We start from the raw sequence: 18,447 nt of genomic DNA, 5'->3' as shown, positions 1-18,447 counted from the left end.
ATATATATGCCACATCTTCTTAATCCATCTGTCGATGGACATTTAGGTTGCTTCCTTGGCTTGTGTAATCAGTGAAAGCTCTATTATTCTTTAGTAGACGTGGGACGGGACAAGGAGCTGGAGGGAAGTAGGGAGCCGTGGTGCCATGCTCTGTGCTTCATCCCTCACAGCTCACTGTCTGTAGCTTTCTGTCTGTGAGTGGAACAGAATGATCGCATCCAGGTACATGCACATGTCTGGGCATCTGTGTGGAAAGATGTATGTGTGTGAATATGTGTATACCTGTGTATATGTGCTGAAGAGAGGACATTTGTGGGTACATGAGGGTATGACTGCAGTGTGAGTGCATAGGTGGACTGGTTTGGGTGAGACGGGGTCACATATGAAGAACTGGACTCCACACTATGGTGGGAGTGGTGACAGGCAGGTGCTGCTGGGGGTCGTGCTGGGGAGGTACCCTCTGACTGGGGAACCCTAGCTCTAACTTGGGCTCCTCTACCTACCCCTCTTGCCCTGTAATTCCTGCAGCTCCAGCCAGGGCAGAGGGAGACCAGCTGGCCTTCTTGAATTTGGACAGCCTTCTTCAAAGGTACTCAAAACTTTCCCCAAGAACTCCAGTAAGTGAAATATTGATTATATTCATAGAATGCCTACTATGTTTTCAGCTCCTTACATATAGTAATATATTTAATTCTGAAACCTCCCTGTGTTAGGTACTATTCTTATTTTACAGATCAACAGTAGAGAGATTCCTTAGGGAGGAAAAATACAAGGGATAAATGAATCTTCATTAGGTGTAGAGAGAGCAGGAATGAGGCCCAGAAACAGTAAAAGCAAGATTGGGAAGAGAATCTGGGCCCTTTCTTCTTATTCCAAGCTGGGCTGGTTGATATACTGTAGCTAGAATCACATCAGGAAGGGCTGTATTTAAATACATCAAGAGACTCCCAAGGAGGTCCCTAGGGTTAATAGTGGGAGAACAGGGCCCGATTCGTCCAAGGACAGAGTGGACCACACAGGACCACAGGGCTTCAGCCCATGCATATCTACTACATGGCAGACTCTCGAGATGGATGGATGAGGTAGGTCACGGTCCTCAAGAGATGCTATGAAGTTGCATGCAACACTCCAAGTGCTGCTATCAAGTGTGAGGCAGGGGTGGGGGCAGATGGGGGCTGACCCCTCAGGATCTCTTTTGATGAGAAGCAACTGGTGACACCTCTCCTCCCTTCAGATGTCACTCGACTCACAAAGCTTTGTAAATAGATGAGGACTGACTCTCCATAAATGCCCCAGACTGGAATGTGGCCTGTGGCCAGGAAAGCCACTCAGAAAATAGGTCCCCAGACCACAAGCATTGGCCTGGGCCCAACAAGTGACTAAAATCTGACCCCATGGCCCTTGGCGTCTCTAGCCTGACATCAGGCTTCGGATTTGGAAAGAAAACATGTGGTCTGCAACCAGTCCTCAGTGATACTGGTTGCAGGACGCTCACCATCAATCCTGCCTACAGCTCCTGGGGCGCATGGGGTGGGGGTGGGGTGGCAGGGAGGGGCATAGCTCTTCCTTCTGTACTTCCCATAATCTTCCTTCATTGACATGATCAGCAGGGCAGAAGGTGGAAAAACCTGACTTTGAATATCAGAGAATCTCATCACCTCCTAGCAAAATGCAGGGAACACAAAATCCACCTGAAAAAGTGTGCAGAGGAGCGGCTCTGCTTTCAGGCAGCTGCTTTGCATTGGGTGTGTTGGTCAGAATGTTTATACCGTTGGTGTTGGTCAGAAAGGATCAAGGAGGCTGATACATGAGTCCAGTGGGGCCCTGTTCCCTTCCCTCAGGTGGATGGCAGGCTGCCAGCCAAGTTCTGGTCCCATTCCTCTTGCATGAGACTGCTCTGTTTATCCAGGAGGTAGGCCTTTTGGGTACCTGTTCTCTGGGCAGGAACCCAGAAAACACAGCAGACACTCTGGCACTAGCAAACCTTAAAAGGTAAACCTGGGGCCTCTGGCCAGTGACTCACCTTAGCCCCACCCAGGGAAATAGAAAGCAGGGACCACTGTCCACCAGATAGGTTGGTGATGTAATCCTTTGTGCAACAGAAAAGAATGTGAGCTCCTTGAATGGAGGCTTCTCTCAGGCCTGTGTGACAAGGAAAGAACCCAGAAACCCAGCCTTTCTCAGGCCACCCCACCGCAACAAACTGGCCTACCTTCTGCACCCTCTCCCAAAGGTGCCTTGTGAAAATGCAGACCAAACTACACCAGAGACCTGGAAGTAGCCAAACTGGAACTTCTGATTCCAAAGCTCATGTTTTCCTCCTCTGTGGTATGTTGTTCCCAGCCCACGGTCAGATGATTTGTTCATTTAAAGCCTGGACCACCCAACTATGTCCATGTCCTCCAGCCCTAATCTGCCAGGGTCATTTTCCCCCAGGCCTGTCCTCAAGTGCTCGCACCAGGGCAATAGAGTGAGGCTCACCTTCAACCCCATCATTGTGCTTCTTTCTGCTCCATTTCCTGGTTCAAGGCCTGCCCCCCACCCACCACCACCAGACCATTGCCCAGGACTAGAGTGCCTTGCCCACCAAGCACTATGCCTGACCTTCAGTGGCCATTCGGCACTTACAGAGTGAGTGGATCAATGAATGCAGTTCTCGGCAGCTCTGGCAAGATTAGCTGCCTGTGGACCCCAGGCTGGGAATCAGTCCACCATCATGCATGAATCAACCCCTTCTTTCCCTTTCACTGGGTTTTCCTGGTAGCTCCAGGGGCCCTCACACACACACACACACACACACACGCACGCACGCACGCACACGCACACACACACCACACAGAACATCCCTAACCCTTAAGATCCTGGTCCTCTGATATCACCATCAACTGAAGTCATATGAACCCACACACCCAAAGTGGGGTTGCTTCCTGGTAATGTCTCCCCTTTTCTTATCCCTCCCCCAAATCCAGCCAGCTTTTGTCTTTGCTCTGGGGATAGAGAGCCTGAAGAATCTAGGCACAAACAGCAGGAAGGCTCCAACTGCTACATAACTTTTTATTGCAGAGGAGGAGTCCCAGGAAAAGAAGGGGATGGGGCAGTTCAGAGGGGAGGCGTGCTGGGTCCAGGGAAGACAAATACCATGCTTCCCAGTGGCACAGCGTCCAGCCTATCCCCACACTGGGGACGGGTCTATCATGGTCCAATAAACTACATTCAAAGACTTTATACCCTAGGGTGGGGACAAGAGGGAGAGGTAAGACGAGGGTCGGAACCGTGGGAGCGGGCATCTGAGACACAGGTCCAAGTCACTGGAGAGGAAGCTAGGGTTCCTTGACTTCTCTGGAGTAGGGCAGGAAGGATTCAGCATCCGCGTGAGCGGCTGCAGCGTAAACCCCCGACACAGCCGGGGGAGCCGCAGAGCGCATAGCCGCCGCTAGGGGCGCTCGTCTCCACGGCGCTGGGACCCGCTCCGGGCGGCCGCAGTGCCTCAGGGCCCGAGGCTGAGCCCGGCAGGCCGGTGGGAGCACTTCCCAGGGCTGAGCGGAGAGCGGCTGTTGGAGGAAAAAACTCTTAAGTCTCCCCTGCCCTTTCTGCCCCAGAAGACAGACATACAGATATACAGATGTGCAGACACCTCCCCCTACCAGAAGACAGACGTGCAAACTCCTCAAAGTGACAGATACACAGACCCGATCCCCTAAGAAACAAACTCGGGAATGTCCCCTCCCTGGAGTCAGCCCCAGATTCTCCCCCACGCGAGAATAAAACAGTCTCTTCCACGGGGATAAATCCACAGACCTTCTTCCCACACCCCAGGACACATCTATAGATCCCCCGCCAAAGAGCAGACCACAGAACCCCCTTTCCCAATACACACAAACACCAATTAACCACCCCCAAGAGAAAAAACGGCTCTCACAAAGGGGAGACACACAGGGGAAGAGGTTCCCTACTCCTTCCCAGAGAGGATACATGCCCAGGGTGGGGAGGGGATGATATGTGGCCCCTTCCACCCCAGGTTACTCTCTTATTTACTTACTGACATTTCCTGCCCCAAATCCCAGATCAAGCCTGCAGGGAGAAGGAGGCAGCAGGTGAGTGAACCCATCTACCAGGCAGAATACTCACCATTCTTCAAAACAAAGCACTTCTGGCCCTCTCCAGACAGGCAGAAATCCTTCCCTTCTGAAAGCTACTTGGGTCTCTCAGATCCACTCAGCCCTTTTGAGTAAAGACTCCTTCTGGACCTTTACACCCTACCCTTCCTGTCTTAAATTCAAATAATTCTTTTACTAAAGAATTCCTAGAGAAGGGAGAAGGCAGAAGATCTACCCTGTCTTTAGCCTAAACTTATCTTGAAATTAGACCCCAGGATGGGGGCATTTTGAAGGCAGATCCCAGAGGAGATAGGTCAGTTGTCTGGAGAATACTGTTCAAGCCTCACCCAGTCTGTTTCTACCAGTGGGTCCCTAAGGTGGTCTTTTACTCTCTGAGACTCAGTTTCCTCATCTGTAAAATGGAGATAATAGAACCTCCCTCCCAGGAGTTTAAAGGAGACAATACATGCAGCTTGTCTGCTGCATGATGGGTTCCCTTTCCTTCCCCTCAGCCTAGTGGGCCCAGCTGGAGCTGGAAGCCCTTGGGTCTCTACCTGCCTAATGTTAAAAGCCAGGCCCTACCTCTTGCCATAAACCCTGCCTCCCCCAGGCCTGGAGGAGAGAGGAGCAGAGTTGAAGGCACCCACACCAGGGATCTTACTCCCCCTGGCTGGGCCTTGGTCCTTGCAGTTGTCTCAAGACAAACTGGCTCCTGCTTTCTGATCCTAAGAGTGGAAGAGTTACTCATCACAGGTGCTAAAGTTACTTGTTAGCTGGGACCCTTGGTCTAAAGGTCTGTGAGATGGAGGGAAAAAAACTGACTCCAGGAGAAGAGATCCCTGGATACCCAGCTCACCTCTCCTCACCTTATCCCCAACCCCAGCTGGCAAGGACCCAGGCAGTATCCTCCCTTAAGCTTCTCTACTCCTCGCCTTGACCACATCTGAAGCACCGCCTAGCCCTCACCTGCTCTCCTCACCCTCCAGCAGCTTCCTGTAGATGGCGATCTCGAACTCCAGGCCCAGCTTGACTATCATGAGCTCCTGGTACTCACGCAGCTGCCGCACCATGTCCTGCTTGGCCTTCTGCAGGGCAGCTTCCAGCCAGACCAGCTTGCCCTTGGCGCTTCCTGAGGCACTTTCCTCCTGCAGAGCAGCTGGGTCCTTGCCTCTCTCTGGCTCACGGGCCTGGGGGCAAAGGGAAGACCACAGACGAGGACATCCTCAGCCCCTCCCCACTCAAGGGTCCAGACCTTTCTCCATAGCCGGAGGGCCGAAGAGAAGTTAGAGATCGCTAAGAGAAATGAGTGTGCCTGCTCTGAAATCTGTGTTTGTGTGTCTGCCCCACTCCCAGGGTGGAGGTTGTTGGGGACCAGCCATCTTAGGTGACTGAGAGCCTTTTGCATCTAGTATGTGGATGTGCCTGCTAAGTCGCTTCAGTCACGTCCAACTCTTTGTGATCCTATGGACTGTAGCCCACCAGGCTCCTCTGTCCATGGGATTCTCCAGGCAGGAATACTGGAGTGGGTTGCCCCGCCCTCCTCCAGGAGGTCTTCCCAACCCAGGAGTTGAACCCGTGTCTTCTGCAGCCACACCTTGGCAGACTGGTTCTTTACCTCTAGCCCACCTGGGAAGCCCGCATCTAGTATAGTGACACTTCCAAAATGAGCTAGGGTCTGGGAAGCAGCAAATACATTTTAGCATGTCATTCTGGGGTTATTGTTTCATCAGGGAAATGAACAGGAAAAGTATCCTTTCCTCACAACAGACTGGAATGTGTAGTCTCTAGAGAAAAAAATATTGATAATGAAGGCCTGCCTCGGTGAGGCATACTTGCTGCTTAGAGAACCAGTCGGGGAATCAGAGCAGCTGAGGCCGCCGGGAGACTGCCAACAATGGGCCCACCCCGCCACCACTCTGTCACCCCTGGAACCTGAACAGTTTGTCCCCTCCTCAAAGTCGGGGTTCCTGGAGAAGGGAGAACCCCCACGAATATCCTGCAGAGCCTGAGACACTTGTCTCTGCAGAAAACAAGAACTGACTGGAAGCAGAACCTCTTCCCTTTGCGGGGTGGAGCGTGGGCCAACGCAGGAGCTTGACCAAGAGGGTGGCTGAGGGGAAAGAGGAGCAGGTGAGAGGGAGAGAGGTGGGGAGAAAGAGGGCATTCATGTGGGAGCCTTCTCTTTCTGGAGCCTAAAGCCTGAGAAACACAAATGCCTACAGAGCCTGGCTGGAGACATCAAAAAGTATAGGCCAGTGACTTTCCTGAAGGTTCAGTGGTGAAGACTGCACTCCCAATGCCCAGGGCCTTGTTCCATCCCTGATCAGATCAGGGAACTAGGAATGCTGTAACTAAGACTGGACACAGCGGGGATGGCGGGGAGGGAGGGGAGAAGGAATAAAGGCCAAATATAAAGTGTATATGGATAGTACCCAGCTTCACAAAGAAATACACACACTCTAATTTTCCTGAAATCACAAGGATGTCTTTCCTGTTTTCAGTCTTTCATTTCTTCACCTTAGATAGAGAGCTAGATCCAGAGCCTAGCTGTATCTCTTTGACAAGGATGACAAGAGTACTAGCCAAGGTGAGGATAAATGGCAAAGATCCCTCTGCCTCAGTGTCAAAGGATGCAGTTTGGAGTGGTGGAGTCTGCGGCACGCTACAGGAGCATGACCCTCATGTGAAGATGAAAGAGAAGACAGAGGCCTCTCTTCTCTCACCAGATGTTACTGTGTGAGACCAGTTTAATATTGCCAGATCTGCATGTTTGTAGAGGGAATCCATGATACTGAATTTCTAGGTAAGATCTTGACATTTCTGAAGATGGGCTCAAATTTCACACTGTAGGACAATCACAAAACATACAGACTTAAAAATATATATATAAAAAATGATATACAAACTAGCATCCATATGCATAGACTTTTACCTACATGTTAATTACTTATCCACATTAAAAAAAACTCAAAGTCCTGGGCAAATGGAAGCATGGTATATACACACATAACCACACTCCTCTTTGCTCAGACATTCACAAAGAGAAACTCTATCCAAAGGATGAGGGGCATCTGCCTAGTCTAGTCTGGGATGCATCACCAACATCACCACGCAGCTACCCCGCGCCCGCCCCTCACCTGGCTCTTGGTGCCACCCACCTCCACCGTCAGCCGCTGGATGGCCTGGTTCAGCCTGTTTAGCTCCTCCTTACTGTGTCGCAGGTCCTGCGTGTGTTTCTGCACTGTTGCCTTTATCTCCTCGCACTGTGAGGTGGGGACAGCCAAGTGAGTGGAGGGTTGATCAAGAAGATGAGGAAGCAGCAGGTGCACTCACTGGAGACCAGCAAGACCGTTTCAGCACCCACCCACCCACTTGCTATCATGGGTGGGTCATTTGACTCCTCTGAGCCTCTGCTGCTCCATCTATAAGATGGGCATGGTCATCCTTTCTATCTCCAGAGGTGGTTGAGAGAAGGAATGGCACTTGGCTGGCACCATGGCACGTGGGCCACCAGGTCTGCGGATGCCAGAGGTGGTGTGGACTCAGCCACAAAGGGTAACAGCGTCGCAGTCTGTTGAGTCTTTGGACTGAGACCACACAGAGCTGACCCCAGGAATCAGGGTAGCTGACCCTAGGACATCAGTTCTCGTCCTTCACTACACAGGCTCATCTAAACGAATACAAAAGGCAGTTAAAAAAATTCAACATTCCCGAATTTTAAAAATACTTTTTCAAATCTAAGAATATGAAGAAACTTTCCTAATTTGATGAAGGTTACTAATCATTGACAAAGGACCCAGTTTCCAGCTACTTCCCCAAACCCCAGGCCACTCTGGGACAACATTATGGGATGACAAGGGACAAAATCAGTGGGTCTTTACCCTTCCTGCATCCTGTCTGTACATGCCAACATCTAACCAGTCGGGTACGGTGACCAATGTTTTCACAGTGCCTTACACTCTCCAGTATTTTCCCTCCACCATCTCCCTGGGGCTCAGGACCACCTGTGAGGTAGGCCAGGGAGATGTTCTTGTCTCTATTATCTTCCCTTGGGCAAGCTGATGCTCAGCCACCGTGCAAGAAGTAGGGACCCTGAGGGATATGACCAACCCTGCCAGTCAATGGCTGAGCCTGGCTGCATCTTAAGTCCACACACTTTGCTCTGCTCCCAAGGAACAGATAAAGTCAACAGGCCCTTCAACACAGAGAATAGGAACCGTTCACTCCAGCCCAGTGCAAATTTCCTTCCAAGGTATTGATAGATAGGGTGTGGGGAATGGGTGAAAAGAGACTGTGAAACTTCATCTCCGACCAATCTCTGCCCTATTCTTACTGCCCGCACCCGCTCTCATTCCCAAAAGCTGAAGACACAGCAGGCAAGCTTGTGCCTGGCTGGGTCCAACAGATCTGGGTGGAGTTCAAGACTCCTCCTCCTCTGTGAACTAATGAGCTGTCCAGACAAGTCTCACCATGATAAGCAGAGCTGTTTTCTCCTCCAAGCCTCCCGTGGGCCCTGAAGCTCAGCTCTAGCCCAGAGAGCTCCTAGAATGCTCAGCTCTGAGGGACAAGGCCTCTTCTTCCTGGGGGCTCTGTGACTTCATCTTGTTACATTTGCAGAGTTCTTTTTGAGGGGAGTGGTGCAAAGGGCCGTCCTGTGAGCCCAGAGGGGAACATGATAGTCTCTGAGCCGCAAAGGATCTGCAAAGAATAAGAGGAGGAGGAGGAAGCGGGGTAGGGGAAGGAAAATGACTTCAGGTGGGGGAAACGGGTGGAGCTGGGGAGTCTGGGCTTTGGGAGTGGGCCACAGGGAGCCACAGAAGGCACTTGAAGAGGCCAGCAGCCTGGTGTATGTACGATGCAGTGTGGGAAGGCCTGTCTGGTAGCAATACAGAAGACAGGAGGGAGAGAGACTACGGCTGAGAGTCCATTTCCACTAGTAGGTAGGAAATCTGGGAAAAGACAGGACTCCAAACTGAAGGAGTAACAGGGACCAGAGAACACAAGTTGATCGGCATTTTCTTTTGTTTGATAAATTTCGCATACATGCAAGAGTATATATAGCATGCATTTAATGATTTAAATAGCGACATAATAAAACAAGCCCTTGTGTGCCCACCAGTACTTCCAAAGCCCGCTGTGGGACGGACCCTTCCTACTTACAGCGTCCTCTCCCTCTGACCCCATTCAGTCTCCAAGGTGACCACTATCTTGGGTTTCTGCGTTGAGCACCCCCTTGCGTTTTCTTTATTGTTGTATCATATGTGTATGAATCCCTAAGCAACTGTTTTAGTTTTGCCTTCCTTTAAGACTTCTATACGGAGAAGGCAATGGCACCCCACTCCAGTACTCTTGCCTGGAAAATCCCATGGACAGAGGAGCCTGGTAGGCTGCAGTCCATGGGGTCGCTAGAGTTGGACACAACTGAGCGACTTCACTTTCACTTTTCACTTTCATGCATTGGAGAAGGAAATGGCAACCCACTCCAGTGTTCTTGCCTGGAGAATCCCAGGGACGGGGAAGCCTGGTGGGTTGCTGTCTCTGGGGTCACACAGAGTCGGACACGACTGAAGCGACTTAGCAGTAGCAGCAAGACTTCTATAAATAGAATCACATGCAGGCTTCTATGACTTGCTTCTCCCTCCTCAACATTCTAATTGTGAGATTCAACTATTCTGATGCGTTAGCTTAGTTTGTGTTGCAATGCTGTAGAGTATCCCAGTGTGATTATTGCTCCTAGGGGTATACACATGTGTGCTTTTTTTTTTTTTTTTTTTTTGGTCATAGCAAACAATGCTGCTATGAACTTTGGGGTTTGTATTTGCTAGTGTACTTTGGCAAGAGTTTCTTTAGGGTACTGACTGTCAAATTTTTTTTGTAGCCATGGCTCAAGTTATAAGAAATACATTTTAGGGACTTCCTTGGTGGTCCAGTGGTTAAAAATCTGTGTTGCAAGGCAAGGAAGACAGATTCTAGCCCTGGTCAGGGGCTAAGATCTCACATGCCACGGGAGCAACTAAAACCAAGTGCTGCGATTACTGAGCCCACAGGCTCTGGAGCCCACGCACCACAACCAAAGACCCTGTATGACTCAGCGATGATCTCACGTGCTGTAACTAAAACCCAACACAGCCAGTTAAATAAATAAAAATTAAGTAAATTTTTTAAAAATATATTTTATATCATGGATCAGTACCTATACACATATCCACACACATGAACTGAAATAAATTTTATGAAACATTACTTCTACTGTAAAGTGCCCTCTGATCCTCTAATTGATCACTTTAATGTTTCACTTTCAATTTATGGACCTAGGTTTTAAGTAAGGGCTCGTGTTCAGGTTTTCATATGTTTTAGTTTTTTCACCAAGACTTATGTTTAGGTTTCATTTCTTATAAATAGCATATTAATCTCATTATTTGTTAAATAGTGTAATGAAAACGAAATATCCGTGAACTACCTTACTGCCACAAGAACCCATTCTTTCCTCTCCCTCTCACTCTGGAGGTAACCACTTCCTTGAATTTGTGTCAACATCCCCTTGCTTTTTTTTTTAAGTTTTATCACATACATTACATATTTCTAAAAATATATCTGTAAGGTTTTCTTGTTTGTTTTTTAATAAAAAGGGTATCACACAGGGCTTGCTTTTTTTGTTGTTGTCTTTTAACATTATATAGCTAAGATTCCTCCCCTAGCATTCATAGTATTCTCTTGAGCGAATATACTACATTTCTATGTTATTCTGTTTTATTTTTTCCTTTTACAAAGTTGGTTCTACAACCATTTTTCTAAATGACCCCTGATGCACAGATGTGAGAATTTCTCTTTGATACACATCTGAGATCTAGGAGTGGAACTTGGGGATCTTAGGATGGTCAAATGTTCAACATGACAAAACAAAAATTATCCACCAAAGTTGTTATAGTAAGAATTTACACTTGGTCAGCACTATATGACTTCCCAGGTGGAGTTAGTGGTAAAGAACCTGCCTTCTGATGCAAGAGAATCAAGAGACACAGATTCAATCCCTGAGTTGGGAAGATCGCCTGGAGTGAAACATGGAAACCCACTCCAGTATTCTTGCCTGGAGAATCCCATGGACAGAGGAGCCTGGTGGGCTACAGTTCAGTTCAGTTCAGTCGCTCAGTCGTGTCCGACTCTTTGCGACCCCATGAGTCGCAGCACACCAGGCCTCCCTGTCCATCACCAACTCCTGGAGTTCACCCAGACTCATATCCATCAAGTCAGTGATGCCATCCAGCCATCTCATCCTCTGTCGTCCCCTTCTCCTCCTACCCCCAATCCCTCCCAGCATCAGAGTCTTTTCCAATGAGTCAACTCTTGTTATGATCAGTGCATTTTCTTGGCAAAACTCTATTAGTCTTTGCCCTGCTTCATTCCATATTCCAAGGCCAAATTTGCCTGTTACTCCAGGTGTTTCTTGACTTCCTACTTTTGCATTCCAGTCCCCTATAATGAAAAGGACATCTTTTTTGGGTGTTAGTTCTAAAAGGTCTTGTAGGTCTTCATAGAACTGTTCAACTTCAGCTTCTTCAGCGTTACTGGTTGGGGCATAGACTCGGATTACTATGATATTGAATGGTTTGCCTTGGAAATGAACAGAGATCATTCTGTCATTTTTGAGATTGTATCCAAGTACTGCATTTCAGACTCTCTTGTTGACCATGATGGCTACTCCATTTCTTCTGAGGGATTCCTGCCCGCAGTAGCAGATATAACGGTCATCTGAGTTAAATTCACCCATTCCAGTCCATTTCAGATTGCTGATTCCTAGAATGTCGACATTCACTCTTGCCATCTCTTGTTTGACCACTTCCAATTTGCCTTGATTCATGGACCTGACATTCCAGGTTCCTATGCAATATTGCTCTTTACAGCATCGGACCTTGCTTCTATCACCAGTGCCATCCACAACTGGGTATTGTTTTTGCTTTGGCTCCATCCCTTCATTCTTTCTGGAGTTATTTCTCCACTGATCTCCCGTAGCATATTGGGCACCTACTGACCTGGGGAGTTCCTCTTTCAGGGCTACAGTTCACGGGGTCATAAAGAGTCAGACACGGCTGAGTAACAGGCATGGCATGACAGCACTGTATGAAAGATTCATACATTCTCCACATGTCTTAATTTTCAACAATTTAATGGGGACTTCCCTGGTGGTCCAGGGACTAAGACTCCATGCTCCCGATGCTAGGGGACTGGGTTCAATCCCTGGTCAGGGAACTAGATCCCACATCCTGCAACTAAGAGTTTTCATGCAGCAATTAAAGATCCCATTTGCTGCTACTAAGACCCAGAACAGTCAAATACATAAATAAATATCTTTAAAAAAACAATTAAATAGTATAATCAATCTTATTTTTGACCTTGCTTTGAATTTTCATGATTACTGTTGAGGTTGAATAGCTCTTTAAATGTTTATTATCCATATGGATTTGCTTTCTTTTGATCATTTTTTTCTATTGGATTGTTTGCCTTATTCCTATTGAATTACAGATGTTCTTTATATTTCTAGTTATTACTATTTTATCACTTATATGTATCACAAATAGCACTTTCAAATTTATAGTTCATCTTTTTACTTTCTTTATGGCATATTTTTATCAATAAAAGTTCTTAATTTTAATGTAATCTAACTTATCAAACTTTTATATTAAGCACTCTGTGTGACTTGCTTAAAAGTCCTTTTCTATACCAAGATCAGAAAGGTAGTCTCCATTTTTTTTCTTCTTAGAGTTTTAAAGTTTTGCATTTGACATGTATAATTTTAATTTGCTTGAAATTGGTTTTGTGTATCACAGAAGTCAGGGATCCAATTTCATTCTTTCCCATGTGGATAACCAATGTATAGTTCTTTCTCTGCTATTGATCTGTGGATCAAAGATATATATAGATATATATCTATATAGATATAGATATAAGGTATATTTAGCTTTATATATTATATAATTTTATTTATGTCATATTTATTTAATATATTTATATCATATATACACACAAGAATAAATTGACCAATGTAACAAGAGAGCCCCCAAATTGATATGTATTATATAAATGTCATATATACATATATGATGCAATATATTATACAGTATGTCATAAGCATAAATAATGCAATACATATGTTTTATATATGTATGTATACAATACACATCAATTTAAGGGCTCTCTATTTTGTCTCATTGGTCAATTTGCCTAATCTTGTATAGATACTGCACTGAATTTCTGTAGCTTTCTGAAAGGGCAAATATTCATTCTTTCTTTTACATCAGTGCCTTAGCTATTCTCAAACTTTTCTCTTCACCATAAATTTTAGAAACAGCTTGTTAAGATTTATATAAACCCTTGTTTGAAATTCAATTGTAGTGGCACTGATACTGTAAATCAATTTAAGGAGAATTAATGTCTTCTTTTCTCTCAACAATGCTGTATCTCTTCATTTAGTTAGGTCTGCATTTTAACTTTCATTTCCTATAACATTTCGTTAAATGTCTGTATTTCTTTAGGCATAGTTCTCTCACATATTTGTTAGATTTATTTCTAAGTATCTTATGGGTTTTAAAGTCATTAGCTTGTCTATTTTATTGGGAGATAATTTACATACAGTAAAATACACACAGTTCAACAAGTTTTGATAGATGTTTGCTCTCATTCAACCATCACTGAATGAAGATAAATGACATTCCAGCAAGCATCTCAGTAGTTTCCTTCATACCCCTTTGCAGCAATCTTCCCACCTCATCCAAGACAACTACTGAACTAATTTCTAGCAATGAAAATTAGTATCGCCAGTTGGAGAACTTCCTATGAATAGAAGCACACAGCATATACTCTGATTATTTTCACTTAGCATAATGCTTTTGAATCATCCATGTTATTTCGTGAATCAGTAGTTCATTCTTTTTTCTTGCTGAATGATAATCATCACATGAATATATCTCTGTTTATCCATTTACCTATTAATAAAATGTTTTTATTGTTTCTACTTTGGGGCTGTTATGATTCAAGCTCCTAAGTAATTCATGTACAAGTCTCTGTGTAGACCTCTTTTCATTTCTTGTAGATAAATACCCAAGAGAGGAATTGCTGTGCCATTTGGCAAATGTATGTTTAAATTTATAAGAAATTGGCAAACTGTTTTTGGAGGTGATTATATCATTTTATCCTCCATGAAAATTCCAGCTACTCCAGCTACTAGCTCAGTCTTTTAAATGATTAGTCTTTTAAATGATTAGTCTAGTGGGTAAGCTTTTTCTCATTGTGGTTTAATTTAGGTTTCTCTGATGACTAATAATGATGAATGGCTTCTCACATACTTCAGCATGCCAGGCTTCCCTGTTCATCACCAACTCCCAGAGCCTACTCAAACTCATGTCCATTGCATCAGTGAAGCCATCCAACCATCTCATCTTCTGTCGTCCCCTTCTCCTCCCGCCTTCAGTCTTTCCCAGCATCAGGGTCTTTTCCAATGAGTCAGCTCTTCACATCAGGTTGCCAAAGTATTGGACTTTTAGCTTCAGCATCAGCACTTCCGATGAATATTCAGGACTGATGTCCTTTAGGATTGGCTGGTTGGATCTCCTTGCAGTCCAAGGGACTCTCAAGAGTCTTCTCCAACACCACAGTTCAAAAGCATCAATTCCTTGGCACTTAGCTTTCTTTATAGTCCAACTCTCACATCCATACATGACTACTGGAAAAACCATAGCTTTGACTAGATGGAACTTTGTTGGCAAAGTAATGTCTGTGCTTTGGAATATGCTGTCTATGTTGGTCATAGCTTTTCTTCCAAGGAGCAAGAGTCTTTTAATTTCATGGCTGCAGTTACCACCTACAGTGATTTTGGACCCCAAAAAATAAAGTCTCTCACCGTTTCCATTGTTTCCTCATCTATTTGGCATGAAGTGATAGGACCAGATGCCATGATCTTAGTTTTCTGAATATTGAGTTTTAAGCCAACTCTTTCACTCTCCTCTTTCATTTTCATCAAGAGGGTCTTTAGTTCTTCTTCACTTTCTGCCATAAGGGTGGTGTCATCTGTGTATCTGAGGTTATTGATATTTCTCCCAGCAATCTTGATTCTCTCATACTTACTGAACCTTAATACATCTTTGTATTAGGTTTGTAAAGTGTCAACTGAAGTCTTTTACCCATTTTGATTGAGTTGTTTGTCTCCTTGTTACCGAACCCAAGTCTGACTGCTCAATGCTCAAAAACTATTAAAGAAGCCAGGCTAGTGGAAAGAAACTTTGCTTTATTTTGCATGCCAGCAAGTAAGGAGGCAGGATGGAGGTGGGGGAGGTGGACACCTGTCCAAAAACTGACTCCCCCAACCACTGACAGGGGGCAAGAGCTTTTATAGACAGAAGGAGAGGGTTACATGCAGAAATAGCACAGTCAGCTCTGACAGTCATCTTGAGGTTGGTCATCAGTGGTCTGACCAGTGTCAACTTGACTGTTTTAGGTATAGTTTATCTTCAGGTCCATGGTCGATTTGTTCTCATTTCCTTGAGGCCACTTCTTGGAATTACAGCAGCTTATGTCATGGCTACATTCTGGTCATCATACAGTTACCTTCTTCCACCTGGTGAGGGTTTCAGTATCTATAAGATGGTTCATAGGATATGGCTCAGCATATTATCCACAGTCCTTGAGAGGGAACTAAATGTCCCTGATTATGCTTAATGACTACATTATTATTATGTTGTCTCCTTTGATTGTTTTCCTTTGTTTCTGCATTTTCTGACTTCTCTGATTAAACTTATTCTTTGGCTAAAGTTTTTCCATGGACAAAATGCAGGCAGAGGACACGAGGGGGCAAGGACTATGGGGTCCTCCTCCATTTCATTCTTATTGAGAGCTGAGTTCTTTACATTTACATTTAATGTAATCATTGATATGATTGGTTTTAAGTCAGTAATTTTGTTGTCTGTTTCACATTTGTCTGGTGTGCTTTTTTTGCTCTCTAAAGTTCGTTTCCTGCCTTCTTTTGATTTAATCAAACATTTTTTGAATATTTCAAGATTACTTATTCTATTGGCTTTTTAGCACTGTTTTTTGTTTTTGTTTTTTTTTCTTATAATAAACACTGTTTCAGTGATTGCTCTAGAGCTAAAACTGATTGTGCATCCTTGGGACTTCCCTGGTGGTTCAGTGGTTAGGACTCTGATTCCACCGGTGGGGCTGAGGTTCAGTCCCTGGTCGAGGAACCAAGATACTACAAGCCATGCAACTTGATTAAAAAAAAAAAAGCATCCTTAATTTATCAAAGTCAATTAAGATCCCCTGGAGGAGGACATGGCAATCCTTTCTCCAGTATTCTTGCCTGGAGAATCCCATGGACAGAGGAGCCTACTGGGCTGCAGTCCCTAGGGTCGCAAAGAGTTGGACACGACTGAAGCATCTGAGCACACGCACAAGTCATCTTCCTGGGGATTAGGCTGATGTGAGATGCTTCTGTTCACCCCTCTTATGATAGCATCTTGGTTCACATTTCATGATTTTTGATTAATTGTGAGCTTCCATTTGTTGTAACATTCTCTGGAAGAATTCCTAGAAGCCTGGGTTTGAATGGCATTCTTCTAGAAAGGATTTGTATTTGCTCTTGCCAGATTCAGGGGAGAACCACCAACCTGGGCTCATTTTAAACAATGTTCTCACGTGTGGTACTGTGGGTATTTGCCACCAAAAGAAAAAAAAAGTAAACTTCAGCCCAGATCTGGATGAGGGCAAACTTGTGGTTTAAAGTTATCAGGAAAAACTTTTCTTTACCAAAGCCAAGGTCAAGACGTACATGTTTCTTTCCTCTCTTTTTGCGGATTCTTGTCCTGCTTCCCCCTTCACTGAGGATCATCCAGTTGCCTATTACGGACCTTGGGTCCAATTCTCTTTTATCGGCCTAGGCTTTGTGTCCTGTCCCCTAACCATAGTGGGCTTCCATCCACTGAATGCCAATGACCAACAGATGTCCCTTCCATGCCATCAGGCTTCATCATCCACATACTTCCCTGGAGTCATGCTTATTGTTATTGTTATCCAACTCTGATCATCTCCCATGTGTTCTTGCTAGCTCATGATGCATTAAAATATTTTTTAAATATATTATCTAGAATTTTAATGACAAAAAGTTTATTCAGAGTTCCTAGTCTGACTTCGGAGAAGGCAATGGCACCCCACTCCAGTACTCTTGCCTGGAAAATCCTATGGACAGAGGAGCCTGGTAGGCTGCAGTCCATGGGGTCACTAAGAGTCGGACACGACTGAGCGACTTCACTTTCACTTTTCACTTTCCTGCATTGGAGAAGGAAATGGCAACCCACTCCAGTGTTCTTGCCTGGAGAATCCCAGGGATGGAGGAGCCTGGTGGACTGCCGTCTATGGGGTCGCACAGAGTCGGACACGACTGAAGTGACTTAGCAGCAGCAGCAGAAGTCTGACTTACTGCAAGAAAAGAAGTTGCTGATGGCATTCTTCAGAGAAAACAATTCACAAAGTTTGGTGACTCGTTAGATAAGGAAAATAGGTGTCAAAGAGTTTTAAGCTGGAGATATTAGAAAGAACTGATAGAAAGAAGGAAAGTTGATGAATGGGCCATTTGTAGACAGGAAAATGATGAGATGTTTTTAAGGCTGCTTGAATTTCAATTATCAGTGCAACATTCACATGGAGGTGCCCCATGGTCGATCAGAAACCTCAGAGATGAACTCATTCATTCTCTCAACATTGCTCAGTGCCTGCTATAAGCCAACACTGTGTCAGACACTTCCTAGCACTAGAGAACTACCTCAGAGAGCCCTGAGCACACAATAGCACAGCCTGAGCATCAGGCCCGCCCCTCCAACACCCCCCGCCACCACCCCCCATCCCACCCCCACTTCCTGGAGATCCCACCCACCCGTTCCAAGCCTGGAATAATGGACAGAAAGATGCACACATATGATGGAAACTAGATGACTTTATTTTAAGCACAGTTAGCAAGGAGGAAAGAAGATTTGGGAAAGGAAGTGACGAACATTCAAGAATGCAAGGGAAAGAAAGGTGGGAGGGGGACTTAGGTGTTGCCCTCTTCGTGGGATCAGAGAGCCCAGGATCTTCAAATAGACTACATCCACGGATCACTCCTCCCAGCAGCCTTTCTCAGCCAGAGGCAGGCAGGAGACAAGGAGGGGAGGAGGGGATTCCCACACAAGAATTGAGAGGTGGACAGTAGAGAAGGTGAGTCAGAATGATGGGTTGCACATGGTAGGGTTGGGCAGACAGGCCAGCTGGGAGGCTCAGAGAGGGTGAGATGGGCTGGGGCTTGGGTGCCTCCTCAAGTCCTACCAGC

The 18,447-nt window shown here is 45.6% G+C and overlaps 1 protein-coding gene across 1 annotated transcript; it reads right to left on the bottom strand.

Annotated features, from left to right (window-relative positions):
- Window positions 1-3,047: 3,047 nt before the first annotated feature.
- LOC105001709 (keratin, type II microfibrillar, component 7C-like) lies at window positions 3,048-8,002 on the bottom strand. Its single transcript, XM_010858082.1, has 5 exons — window positions 7,979-8,002; window positions 7,256-7,360; window positions 5,064-5,284; window positions 4,040-4,071; window positions 3,048-3,551 (listed from the first exon to the last, which is right to left on the bottom strand). The coding sequence occupies exons 1-5, from the start codon at window positions 8,000-8,002 to the stop codon at window positions 3,361-3,363; spliced, it is 573 nt and encodes a 190-aa protein (XP_010856384.1). The 3' UTR covers window positions 3,048-3,360.
- Window positions 8,003-18,447: the final 10,445 nt, after the last annotated feature.

This window comes from Bison bison, unplaced genomic scaffold, assembly GCF_000754665.1.
Source record: "Bison bison bison isolate TAMUID 2011002044 unplaced genomic scaffold, Bison_UMD1.0 scf7180017864383, whole genome shotgun sequence".
Classification (NCBI taxonomy): Eukaryota; Metazoa; Chordata; class Mammalia; order Artiodactyla; family Bovidae; genus Bison; species Bison bison.
This window is presented reverse-complemented; position numbering and strand designations above follow the sequence as displayed.

What these genes read in the sequence shown, in the direction of transcription:
- LOC105001709 (XM_010858082.1), bottom strand. Translation starts at nt 8,002, where the DNA reads ATGTACAGACAGGATGCAGGAAGG. An exon ending in CTGGAGGGTGAGGAGAGCAG is followed by an intron (nt 4,072 to 5,063) that starts GTGAGGGCTAGG and finishes TTCTCCCTGCAG; the next exon opens with GCTTGATCTGGGATTTGGGG. An exon ending in ATTTGGGGCAGGAAATGTCA is followed by an intron (nt 3,552 to 4,039) that starts GTAAGTAAATAA and finishes TTCCTCCAACAG; the next exon opens with CCGCTCTCCGCTCAGCCCTG.